The 12904-nt window shown below is 59.7% G+C and overlaps 1 protein-coding gene across 1 annotated transcript; it reads right to left on the reverse strand.

The window, feature by feature from the left end:
- Positions 1–7966: 7966 nt before the first annotated feature.
- LOC143653441 (uncharacterized) lies at positions 7967–11739 on the reverse strand. The gene is made up of 5 exons (XM_077124468.1): positions 11694–11739; positions 11408–11595; positions 11144–11267; positions 10119–10623; positions 7967–9063 (listed from the first exon to the last, which is right to left on the reverse strand). Exons 1-5 carry the CDS (start codon positions 11737–11739, stop codon positions 9057–9059), a joined length of 870 nt encoding a protein of 289 aa, XP_076980583.1. The 3' UTR covers positions 7967–9056.
- Positions 11740–12904: the final 1165 nt, after the last annotated feature.

A 12904-nucleotide genomic window follows, 5' to 3' on the forward strand; every position in this document is an offset into this window, starting at 1 on the left:
CTTTCAAACTGTATATCCAGAATATATAAAGAGATTTTACAGTGCAACATTAATAAGATAAGCAATACAATTTTAAAAGGGGCAAAGGATTTAACTAGACATTTCTCCAAAGTGGACATGCAAATGGCCAACAAACACATGAAAAGATGCTCCACATCATTAGCCATTAGGGAAATGTAAATCAAAACCACGGTGAGATGCCCCTTCACACCATAAGGATGGCTATTATCTTAAAAATGGAAAATCAGTGTTGGAGAGGACACAGAGAAATTGGAACTCTTGCACCCTGCTGGTGAGTGCATACGATGGCGCGGCCACTGTGGAAAGCAACATGGCGGTCTCTCAGAAAGTTAACATGGAATTACCGTACGACATGGCGATTCTACTTCTAGGTATACACCCAAAGAGAGAGAAAGCAGGGTTTCCAACAGGTGCTCGTACAAAACGCTCCTAGCAGCATTATTCACAATAGCCAGAACTGGAGACAACTCAGGTGTCCACCAACAAATGAATGGATAAACAAAATGTGGTCCTCACACATATGGAATATTACTCAGCCACAGGGAAAAATGAAGTTTGAGACATGCTGCCACATGGAGGAACCTTGAAAATGTTATGCTCTGTGAAATAAGCAAAACGTAAGGATAAAATTGTATGATATCACTTATAAGGGATGACAAATAATTGCAAATTCACAGAGACAGAAAGAAAATGAGAGGTTACTAGCAGGATGGTGAGGGGGAGGAAGGAGGAATGTTTTTTTTTTAAAAAAAAGATGACTAGGTAGATAGATACTTAATTGTATACATATATATGATCAAAATTATGCATCTGTGACAAAGTTGTACATAAACGTCTACATGTCATAAAAACATTCTTCAAGGCCGAGCAGAAACCTTTGTGCGTGTAAGGACTTCCTGTGCGCTGGTATAAAGTGGGCAGCCTCTCACTGTGCTTCATTTTGAGCCCTTCCCCCCCACCCCGACACCCCTCCTGTCCCCACCTCAGCACTCCCTGCCCCAGGGAGCCAGTGCCAGTGGCTGGGTCTATTCCTTTCCTACAGCTCCCCTGACTGCATACCTGCTCGTGGTGTGCATGTGTGTGTGTGTGTGTGTGTGTTTCATATTTTAAAGCCAGAAGCACCTTACACCTTGGTTTTCCCACTTAATAAATCATATCCGGTCCACGCAGCACAACAGAGTCTGTCAGACGCCTGCCCCCACCCTCCACCCCCACCCCGGTTCCCAGTGGGGCTGCCTGTGGCGCCCGGAGGCCCAGCTGGTCCCCACCCCCACGCGGGCCTGGCAGCTTGTGCGGGCAGCAGCCACACAGCTCAGGAGGTAGGCGGGCACACAGTTACCAAATGCAGCTGCCTCTCTGCCAGGAACTGGCTGTGTGGCCCTCTCTGAGCTTCCATCTCCTCTTCTGTAGGAGAAGGAGCCATGCAGGACCTATCCCGGAGGGGGCTTGGGAGGATTAAATGAGAGCCCGTGTTCAGCGTGTGGCTCAATGGCTGACGGGGCACTTCTCCATCAAAGTCAGTTATTTCTCGAATTTCTATCTCTTACCTTTACCTGTGCACTGAGGGGCACTTCATCTCTTTTGCCAAATCATGGAACAAATGAATTGCCCTGAGTGCCTTTTAAAATTATTTGTTGATAGAAGCGTTATTCCTTGCCATGGGGTGGATGCTGTTGGCTTTCAATTAAGATGAAGGAACGTAAAGTGGTTGATAAATACGGGAAGCAGTTGTTGACACATTCACGCTTTCTTGGCACGTTCAGGTGCCGAATCACAAGATGAAATGGAGAAGAGGAAGGAAGGTCGCTGCCGAAAACGAGCCTGGGACGCAGAGTGTCTGTCCCGTTAAGGAAGGAAAAAGCAGAGGAGGACTGTGTGACTTCACGGCCTCAGGGCACCAGGGAGAGGCGGGGAGGGATGGTCACCTGCCCTGGGGACCTCCCGGCGGGCTCAGGGTCGCAGGGCCGGCGATTACCGCGGGGCCCACACCCGGGCCAGGTCCGATAGGAGGGTGCTGGTGCCCTCGGTGCCCACTGCACACTGTGCAGCCCCCAGCCCCACGGGGCAATGAGCAGTGTCGTAGGAGGACACTGCCCAGCCCGCAGGTCACTCACAGGCAAGGAGACCCCAGTCTGATGAGGGCTGCAGCAAACCAGGTCTCCCAGGGCCTCCTCCGGCTGCTCTGCCAGGCCAAGGTCTGCGCCCTCAGAGAGCCCCGGGAGAACTGCCTCCCAAGTGGTAGAGAAGACCAGGAAGGGCCCTGTATTAGTTAGGGTTCTCTAGAGAAACAGAATCAACAGGGAACACTTGCAAATATAAAATTTATGAAAGTGTCTCACGTGACCGTAAGAACACAGAGTCCAAAATCTACAGGGCAGGCTGCGAAGCTGATGACTCCGATGGATGGCCTGGATGAACTCCACAGGAGAGGCTCACCAGCCAAAGCAGGAATGGAACCTGTCTCCTCTGAGTCCTCCTTAAAAGGCTTCCCATGATTAGATTAAGCATCACTAATTGCAGAAGACACTCCCCTTTGGCTGATTACAAATGGAATCAGCTGTGGATGTAGCTGACGTGATCATGACCTAATCCTATGAAATGTCCTCATTGCAACAGACAGGCCAGCGCTTGCCCAATCAGATGAACAGGTACCACAACTTGGCCAAGTTGACACCTGTCCCTAACCATGACAGGCCCGCTGTCTTCCAAGCTCCTGGAGGTGAGGGCTAGCATTCTTTGCCAGTGTGTGGGGTCCCGCTGGGAGGGGGCGAGAGTCTGCAGAGGCCTGGGCAGAACTGCCAGCGCCCCAGTGACCCAGGCGTGGCATGGGGGCGCCCGAGGACAGCCGCAGGGATTCTTTAGCCACTGCCCCGCCAGCACCGCCCTCCCCGGCCACATCCTCAGCTCCTGGGAAGCCAGCAGCTCCAGGACGGGCCTCCTGCCTGTCCTTGGCCTGGTGGTGAGGACAGAGGCCCTCGGGGGGTCTCCTGGGCCACGCGCTCCATGCCAAACGGCGGTTTCACGGACACGCAGCCGGGCCACCTGACACTGGGTGCCACGAGCCCACCGGGTGCAGGCGGCTCCCCTGGCCTTTCATGAACGCGTCGCCTTCTTTCCCAACTGTCCCCAGTGTGAGGCAGAGGTGACCTCCCCCGGGGGCCCTGACGTCACGGCCTCCGCCCTCGGGCTTTTCCAGGCGGAGGGGACGGTCCTGACAGCGGTGCCCAGATGGCCTCAAGGCACCGATGTCTGGAAACACCACGCTGCAGCCCCGCATGAGTCCGCGCGACTCCGGCACAGCCCTTCCTCACTCAGGGCCGCTGGGGAAGAAGGAAGTCAGCAGATCCCCGAGCCACAGATGTCACTGGCACAGGCCCATTCTGCCCTGGACGCCAGGACCCACCACAGGGGACGGCCTCACCCCGACGAGACGGGCAGAGACCCCGAGCAGCGCCGAACCCCAGTAGAGGTTACAACCAGCTTCGGCCTTCAGGCCTGGGCATGCTGGGGCTCCGGGCGGCCACCTCTCACCCCTCCACCAGCAACTCTCGACGGCCCAGCTCTCCCATGGCCCTCCCGGCCCCCCATCACTAACTGTAGAAAATGCTGGGTCTCTGCCTGCATCCTCACTTAAAGTTCCTGCTTTAAATGAAGGCGTCCTGGGTGGAGCCGTCCAGCAGGCTTGGCATGGCCCTGCCATGCCCTCCCTGCACACTCACCCCCAGCTCCGAGGGACCCAGTGCCTCTCACTCTGCCATGCCAGGCCCTGCAGTATCCACGCCCCTAGCGCTCTCTGAGTCCTGGCCCCAGTTTCTGCATCCAAGGGCCCCCATCCCTGAGGCCACGCGGTGTGGCCAATCCTCCCACACCTGGCTGAGGCAGCCGTCGGGCCTGGCAGCCTTCCAGAGGCCAAGGTGCATCCGAAATCCCAGGTCAGAGACCAAGCTCACGAAGAGATGTCTAATATCCCCCATATTTGAAAAGAAAATCACCATATTTTGGTGGGTTGAAATTTTTTTAAATGAAGGCTCTGTTCCACTTCTTCCTGGGTGACACTGAGTGTCAGAGGCAGGACTGGACAGGGCCCACCCCCACCCCTCCGGGAGCCAGTGCTGGGCTCTGCGGCCCCAGCTGAGAAGCTGCCTGAGTCCAAGGGGCAGCAGCCGTCCCCGTGCCCAGAGCTGCTGCTCTGCTCCTGCCATGGGGCCCACCCTGCGTAGAAGGCACGAAACCCACAGCCGCCCAGCACTCAGAGCCCTGGCCCCAAGAAAGTCCATGTGTGCAGCGGCCACCCCTTTGCCCGAGTGTCTTCGAGCCATGTCTGCCAGCCCGGGGCCTTCATGGGGAGAGGGGTGCCGGCACCCCGAGCCGTGAGCACGGGCCTGCTTAGGGAAGGCGTGGCCAGCGGGCACTCCTGTGCACTCGGGGTGTCTCCCGGGGCTGGCTGCCTGTGGGGCACGTATTACCACTGTACCCAGATGCCCAAGTGGGCTGCACCCTCTGCTGGGAAGGCTCCAGCTGGTCCCCGGCCGCCTCTGGTCTCCCCTTCATGTGGCCAACCCCTCGACCCCTGACAGGGACTTGGAAACACTGCCAGGCAAATCCCACCAGCAGCTCCCGGGTCACCCAGCGGGCAGGCGATGGACAGCCCAAGAAGGGGCCGCAGCTCTACCTAGGCCCCATCGTGGGCCTGAGCAAAATGTGCGATTGTGCTCACCTCAGGGAGGGGGCAACAGCCACATGGGGGGGCGTGGTGGAGGGGAGCTGAGGCTCTCACCCCAGGACCTGAGCCACCTCCAGGTCAGAGGTCCAGCTGCACCCACCTCTGGGGCCTTGGAAAGGGTCTGACGTCCTGGATCCGAAAGGGCTGTGCGAATTTGCAAGAACAACATACCTGTTGAGCTAGGATGGTTTTTCCTTACCAAGTGAGCCAGGTATCTTCATCGCTGCAGGTGCTGCTGAGCAGAAGGAGGCAGGCGGGTCGCTGAGACGCCTTCAGAGTCCAGGCGCCGCCACACCACTCTGCTGACCTCTGCATTAGCTCTTGCCTTTCTCCCCTCGTTAAATCCTATCCCCGGAGCCTTTATTAGCTCCTCCGTCTCAATCCTGGTCACACAGTGACCCGGGACCACTCACCTCGCCGTTTCCTATTCCCATAACACGCCTGTGCATGCCCGCGCTCCCCGCGGCACTGGCCGGTCACACAGATGTCACCAAAGCAGCATCGCCCCATCTGTGGGCAGATTAAAAGCATGCAAAGTTTGGAGGGGGATTTGATTGGGATTTTGATCTTCCCTGCAGTGAAAGGAAAGTAACAAGTCCCATTCTATCAGCCAACTTCGCATCCTGAAGCGTGGCGGGCGCAGAGGTGGTGCCGCTCCAGACACTTGAGGACATGCTCCGGATACATGGGGGTCCAGTGGGGCTGGACGGTGCCCAAGGGGCCGCACTGGCCCTCGCTGCCCCTGGGTGCCTGCGCATGGCGAGCTGCAGGGTTGGCCTTAGCTTGAGCTCCCAGCACAAGGCAGGCCCCTCGAGTGGGACAGGTCAGAGGCAGCCATACGGACCCAGCCTTGGGAGGCAGTGCATGGCCCAGGGCCCTGTGGCTGGTCGGAGACTCCCACCCTATTAAAGGGCCCCTCAAAAACTGGGGGGCGAGGGGGGGAACAGAAAACTCAGGGCACGGAGCTGCTGGCGCGACCTGAATCCTGCTGGGTGGAAAGAGCCCCAGCCGGGCAGCACAGACAGGACGGGTCGGCCCCGCAGCCTCGGGTCCCCACCCTGACACCTGGCAGGGGAAAGTGACATTGTGACCTGACCACAAGAAAGCATGACTATGGTTTTAGAACAACTGTTGACTGCAAAATAACACACTGAGCTGCAAGGCAACAAAAGCTCCCAGCTCGAGGTTGCCAAGCACGGGTTTTCAAAGAAAAAGATGGTTACATAAGTGGTTTGTAAAGAATATGATTGTTGGATGTTTGGGGCTTGCCAACTGCCCTTCAGGTTGGACAGTTTGCAGGTCTTTGTCTGGGGTTGGCCCACGGCATTCCCGGGAGCGTGGACGCTGCAAGTTTGCTGGCCTGGGAGGTCTGTGCGTCTGGCTGAGTCGTGCATAAAAGTCACTTCCCGAACCGCCTCCTGACTTTACCTTGAATCTCTTAGCCATGCTGACTCCATTTTGCATTATCTTCTCAAATAACAAACTAAAACTTCAGCATGGTTACACCTTCCTCATATCCATATAACCCAATGCATTTTGAGCTGACAGCAAAATAGGTTTTGTCACCGCCCAGAAGCCAGCCGGCTCTGCTCTGCTCCCGGGGAGAGGGGGTGGTTTGCGCCCCTCTTCTGAAGTGCGGGGGTGTGTGGAGGAGGTCGTATACCCAAAAAGAAGCACAGTGGGGAACTCTGCTTGGACTCCACTTAAAGATCTTCATCCTGAAAACAGGGGATACCAGCGGAGGACCCTGCCAACAGGCCTTTGAGTCATGATGCCACGGGGGACGTCCTTTCCCGTCAGGGCATTAGGCATGTCCTTGCTGATGGGCGGGCCACGGGAAGAGGCTCAGGAGGGCCTAAGGAGTTGGGGCAGAAGGGGACACAGTTCATAGATGATTCCACAATAAAAATTGTGGTGAGTGTCATCCCAAACCTGCACATTAGAAAAAAAGGGGGCTCAATTGTCTGCCAAGGAGTTAAAAGTGAGGAAAAACGGGCTTTCCTTCGAGGACGCACTGGTCACCTTCAAGGCTGCCCAGTTCTCCCAGCATGTCCAGTGATGGCCTGGACCCCTCCCCTGATGCCGTGATTCTCCCAGTATGCCCAGCGGGGGCCTGGACCCCTCGCTGACCCTGGGATTCCCCCAAAATGTCCAGAGGGGACCTGGACCCCTCCCCTGATCCTGGGGTTTTCCCAGCATGCCCAGCAGGGGCCTGGACCCCTCCTCTGACCCTGGAATTCTTCCAGTATGCCCAGCAGCAGCCTGGACCCCTCCCCTGTCTGTGCATTTCTCTCAGCATGCCCAGTGGTGGTCTGGACCCCTCCCTGACCCTGGGATTCTCCCAGCATGCCCAGTGGGGCTGGACCTCTCCCCAGATCAGGGGTCCTCCCAGCGTGCACTCCCCCTGGGTCCTGGCCTGCTTTTCCTCTGGCCCGTCCCTACACAATCCCAGCCCTGTTTTCCCAACCACTGAGCCTTGGCCCCTGCCTGAGGGGCAACAATTCAAATTCTCAGCTCATGGCTGCCCCTAGGATTCTTCCCCTGACCCACACCCTGTCTCTCCTGTCTGGGGTGCTGCAGAGAGACCCCTTTATCATCTCCAACCCTCAAGCTCCACTTCTGGCCTCGACTGTAAACATCCAGCAGGATTGACTCACCACGCAGCTCCCCGCAGCACAGGGGGCCCCACCCTCAGGCCCCAGGCTTAGGATGGTGAGCAGCATGTGGAGACACCGAAACGGCTGTTATTAGAATCCTGTCAAGCCCTCAACGGCCCGGTTGACGAGTGGCCACATCAGACAGCACAGACCCCGGGTATCTCATGGTGCCAGGAGGTTCTGGCTCATGGCTCCTCTGGACGTAAGACTCTGATGTGACCTTAGGGTGACATCTCCCACTCTGGGAGAAGAGACATCTCTGATATTCCGGTCAGAGCTCTGACCCCAGCAGCGAGAGGAGGGACGTGGGGCCTCCACCCACCCCGGCGCACATTCCCTGGACCTTCCCCTCTGCGAGCCCCGAGTTACGCAGCGGCCACCTGGGTCGACCAGGAAGATGGAGCGTGTCCTGGAGAACAGGGTCACCTGCCGGCGGCCTGCGGGCAGCCCCAGTCACGTAACTCCACGGACACCGGTCGCACCTCCAACAGCACCCTCTGAGGCTCGGAGCAGACTTCTCACCCCCCTGAAGCCGTCACAGTTGCTTTCATTATGATGCCAGAATTTTCCTCAGCTGAAAATGTCCTTTTTGTGCCCTATTAAAGGTGTTAATGAGCTGCATCTCAGGACTTGCCTCACAGTGATGTTGAGCAGATCAGATAAAATCGACTCTGGCTTAGTCCACTCAAGGGGAAGCAATTGAACTGTTGCTATTTACCCAGGGTTTTTAAAGTCAGGCTGATGGACATTTTAATGTTGTCTGAAACAGGCATATTTAATGTATGGTGATAAACACAGGCGCCCCATTCCCTGCAAAGTCCTGTGCTGGGGGTTCAGGTAGCTGGGCTCGTGTTAAAGCTGGGGGGCAGGTGGGCAGGCAGTGGTGCAGGTGGGCAGGTAGGCAGATGGCCAACAGGCAGGCAGGCAGGTAGGCAGGTGGGCAGGTAGGCAGGCGGGCAGGCAGGCAGCGGCTCAGGTGGGCAGCAGCGCAGGACAAGGCCACTGAAACGGGCGTGCAGGGCCCGCCCCCTCCGAGACCGCGGAGTGCGATGCTCCAGGGTCCCGCCCCGCCTCCTGCCCAGAAGCTCTGAACAACCAGCAGGAACGGGTGGAAGCGTCGCTCTCAGCCCCAGAACAAAGCCGAAGGACTGCAGAAGCAGTGCAAAGGCCAAATGAGGAGAAAGGCCATTTAAAAGGGGGCTGACCCCCTGGCACCCCCGGCCCCACACCCCGGCCTCCCCCAGCAGCGCAGAGGCTCCCAGTGGGGGCCGCTCGTCCCGCTCCAGGGCATCCCGGGAACATGGATGACGGCCCCCTCAGTCTGCTGGTGGCCGCGAGCCCCGCTGCCCCAGAGCCCGGCCTGCGTGTGGAGAGCGGCCCGAGCTCCCTACAGAACAGAGTCGCGCTGCCCGGGGCAAGGGGCTGTAGGACATGCAGGCAGTGCCCAGGGAAGGGGAGCATTCACATCCGTGTAAACGGGGCATTCCTGAGGCCACGAGTGCACGTCCACAATGCTGCAGGAGCAGGAGGGGCCTTCAGCCCAGAGCTTTTCTGACCTCCTCATAAGGCCCCGAGGGGAAGCGCTCACACAGGGCAACTTCGAAGACTGGGAAAGCAGTTTTCTTTCTCCTTCTTCTGCGGTTTTGTAGTTGTGGTCAGCGCCTGGCAATCAAGGGACGCTCTGCGGTCACACTAGCTGGGAACAAGCTGGATGGATGGAGGCCTCGGAGTCTAACTCCACACTGGGCCCGGACACCCGCCCCGCCAGCTGGGCACCCCGACTCTTGGTTCCTCCCGTCGAGGACTTTGATTCCTTCTAAACTGCACCCCCCACCCATCAGAGACGCCCCCAACGCTGCCCCTCAGGAGGAAAGTAGTGGGAGCCAGACACACTCGCAGGGCGCAGCTGGGCAGTCTGCCCTGCACTGAGCTCCCGGACACTCCCACACTCGCCCTGTGCACAGGGGTAGGTGACACAGTGGCGTCAGGAACGCCCTGCGGCCATGCATCAGTGACCCTGCTCAGAGGACACAAGCCCGACATTCCTGAGGCCCTGCTAAGAAAGCACCATGCGGACCCTGCCGAGAGCTGCGGTCAGTCCCTGGAGCTCACTGCTGCGGCTGGACAATGGGACAAGCTGGAGATAGCACAGGACCGGACACTCGTGCTGTCCCTCCCCGGGCCCCAGCGGCATTGCTGACCTCACAGGAAGGCCTCACATGGGCAGTGCCTGGTTCGACCCCACCCCCTTCCCTCTACCCTGACCACCTGCCCCTGAGCTGACCTGGGGAGGCCCCTCCAGTCCCTGCTGTGCACCTGCAGGAACCCCCTGCACGTGGAGACACGTCCCGCCTGGGGGCTCCGGCCGGGCCGCCGTAGAGAGAGCCAGTGGCGGTGTCAGAACCTGGGAACTGGACTCCTGTCCTCCCGAGAGGCTCCTGGGCCTCTATGCAGAGACGGGGTCCACCTTGTGTCCCCAGGCCATGCGGGGAGGCAGCTCAGCCCAGCCCAGAAGGGCCTGGAGATGGGGCGCAGTCCAGGGCGGGTGGGCCTGCTGGGGGCCTGGCTTGGGGAGGAGACGCGGGGCTCACAGGCGTCGCCCAGGGTGCGGGGCCCTGGCCCGGGGAGCCGGCCATGAGGTCCCGGGCCAGAGGGTCTTTGCTATGGAGAGGAGAGGAGGAGCGGGGCGGGGAGAGGTGGGGGGATCGGCGGCAGACCTGAGTGCTTTACGCTGAAGCAGCCCATTTTCCAGAAAGTTCAAGGCCTGGAGGAAGGCGAGGTGCTCGGCCAGCGTCTGGTCCATAGGCGCTTGCTTCCAGCCGATCGGCGGACAGCACTTCCACTGGCCGCTTGTGGGGCAGCGGGCGGGAGCCAGGAGGGTCTGCACCCATCCCCAGCCTGGGAAGCCAGGGGTGACCATGGGTCTCGCCCGAGCCATTCGGGGAAGGTGCTCTCGGCAGGGGGCACGTTCTAGAACACCAAGGACGAGGGGCTTCCTTCGCCTTCTCAGTTTTCCAGGCTGACGTTCAACATTGTCGTGGGGCTGGTGTCCATTCCCCAGGAGGTCGGATCTGCCTTCAGGGACGGCCCAGCCGAGGCGAGGCTGCTGCAGTGCGAGAGGCCAGGAAGGCCGCACCGAGAGCCCCGAGCTGCCAGCGGCCTCTTCAGCAGCCCGGGGCGGCACCCCGCCGCAGAAGGCCGCGGGGAGACCGGGGGACCCGGCTGCAGCCAGCCCCATGGGGAGACACCGATTAGGTTCCCCCCAGCCAACGCCCCCCTCCCTTCAGCCCCCCCCACCCCCAGGAGCACAGATTTAGCGGCTGGTGCACGCAGGGTGCCTGCCAGCCGACACCCCTTTGGGACCTTCATCAACGCCCCCCCAGAGGACCCGGGACCTGCGAGAGGGCCCTACCCGACAGCCACCCCAGAGCCACCTCAGCTCCTGCCTCCGGGCCAGCGGCACCAGGATGCCCAGGCCACTGCGGGCGTCACGGGGTTACGCTCTGGCCACTCACACGGCACTTGGCATCTCCTGGTCCGCGAGGCTGGGGTCCAGGGTCTCCACGGGCCGCGCTTGCCCCCAGAGGGGGCTGAGTGCTGGAGCAGCTCGCCGCCTTCCCTTGGGCCCCTCGGCTGGCCTCTGCCCTCTCCCCTCTGCCCTGTCCCCTGTCCCCTGGCTCCCACTGGCTGACCAGGCCTCTTCCTAGGGCCTCCCTCCCGATGGCGTTCGGCTGCCCCTTACCTAAAACACCATCTTGGAAAGTCCCTTTGACAAGGGGGTTCCCACCACAGGAAAGCGGGTTGAGATCCCCCGTGTCTTTTTTGGGGTACAGTTCCCCTGGAGCACCCACCTCCTCTTCCAACAACTAGGGCCAGGGGCGGCCTGAGGTGGGCGGGGCCCAGCAGGAATGTGGGGTGCCTGGAGAGAAGCGAACCACGGAGACTGGAGGTGTAGGCCAGACCACGGGGCCCCGGGGATGCCCAGGGCAGCTCCAAGCTCACAAACCACAGCCCCCTGGGTCGGGCGGTCTGAGGAAGGTGGCTGCGGCCGAGCCCCCGTGGTACTGGCATCCCCACCGGCCTCCAAGAAGGGCTGACAGCCACCAGCCTGGCTCTGCTTGGGGCATCGGGGGTCGGGACGGAAAGGAGGTGCAGCGAGGCCCGGAGCACACAGCTGGGTGGGCGCAATCTCCTCTGTGGGTGGGATGGACAGAGCCACAGACCGGGCCGCTTAAAGCAGCCGACAGCCGTTTCCTTGCAGCTCCCGAGGGGCCTTCCCAGCCTCCCCCAGCCCCCGGAGGTGTCCCGTCTGCAGCTGCTGGCCGCATCCACCCCCATTCTCGTCCACCCTGCAGCCACAGGGCCCCCCTGCTGTGTCCCATCTCCCTCCCAGGGTGAGCATACTGGGTGCCTCATCTCAAGATCCTTAACTGAGTGGCCCAGCTCAGTCCACTCCCGCAGGCGTGACCTCTTGAAACAGCGTCATGGGCTGTCTCCATGGAGATGTGACCCCGCCCGTTCAGGACTCTGCTCACTGGAGCCCTTTATGAGAGAACAAACGCACAGAGATGAAGTTCAGAGACACTCACACGCAAAAAGCATCCCAGAGAAGCTGTGAGTGACCCACAGGAAACAGAGAGGCGGCCACCGAGGCCAGAGGCTGGAAGGAACGCAACCCGGGGGCAAAGGGCAGTGGGTGTGGGTGTGTCCTCCCGTGCAGCAGGAGCCCGCTGTGAACAGCAGCCCCTTCCCGGGATACTGTACTGCAGCAGCTTCAGCAAACCCAGCACCGAGCTGCAAACAAAGTCACTCCTGGTAAGAGGTGGGATTGGTGCCTCTCCTGCAACCACCGTCAGATGGCACTGAAGGGGGCTTGAGGCAGAAAGGGTGGGTCCAGAAACCCAGGGGGAGGTAGGGAGAGTGGACGCACTCTGGCTGAGCTTAAGGGTTTGGATGAAGCTTAGGGAAAAGGCCTGATGGGGAGATTCTAGGAAAAAGAAGAAAATCTTAACGCCGTGTTCCTCACGCCACTCAGTTCCTCCTCACTGCTTTCGGAGCTGCGTCTGGAGCGATTTGTAACCGTGCTGTGTTCCTTTGGGATGTACTCTGCATTTTTCCTAAATGCAATGAGGAGCCTTGGTCAATGTCTTGAGGCAGGAGGAGGCACTGGGAAAACTTTCCTTAAAGTGTCAGGAAGATGAGAAGGGGGCAGGAGGGCTTGAGCCACACAGCCAGGCTTCAGGAGCACATCTAGGACCCAGGGGGACACAGCAGGACCTAAGGACTTGGGGGAACACAGCTGAAACCCAGGGGAATCTGGCTGAAGCCCAGGGACATGACTGGAACTCAGGAGACTGCAGGACCTGGAGACACAGCCAGGCTTCAGGGCGGGGGGGTCAGGACCACACCTGGGCAGCCCAGGCAGCTCACGGAAGGCACACAGACCTTCCCAAAACATGGGCCAGCTGCGCAGGGGCAGGGGCAGTGCGCCCCTCGCTACTTT

This window comes from Tamandua tetradactyla, chromosome 13, assembly GCF_023851605.1.
Source record: "Tamandua tetradactyla isolate mTamTet1 chromosome 13, mTamTet1.pri, whole genome shotgun sequence".
NCBI classification, from domain to species: Eukaryota; Metazoa; Chordata; class Mammalia; order Pilosa; family Myrmecophagidae; genus Tamandua; species Tamandua tetradactyla.

Bases quoted from the DNA above. Each gene is read 5' to 3' on its own strand.
- LOC143653441 (XM_077124468.1), bottom strand. From the start codon at position 11,739: ATGGGGGTGGATGCGGCCAGCAGCTGCAGACGGGACACCTCCGGGG. The intron at 11,596-11,693 runs GCTGGGGGAGGC...TCCCACCCACAG, and splicing joins CAGACGGGACACCTCCGGGG to AGGAGATTGCGCCCACCCAG. The intron at 11,268-11,407 runs GTTTGTGAGCTT...CCCTGGCCCTAG, and splicing joins GCCCGACCCAGGGGGCTGTG to TTGTTGGAAGAGGAGGTGGG.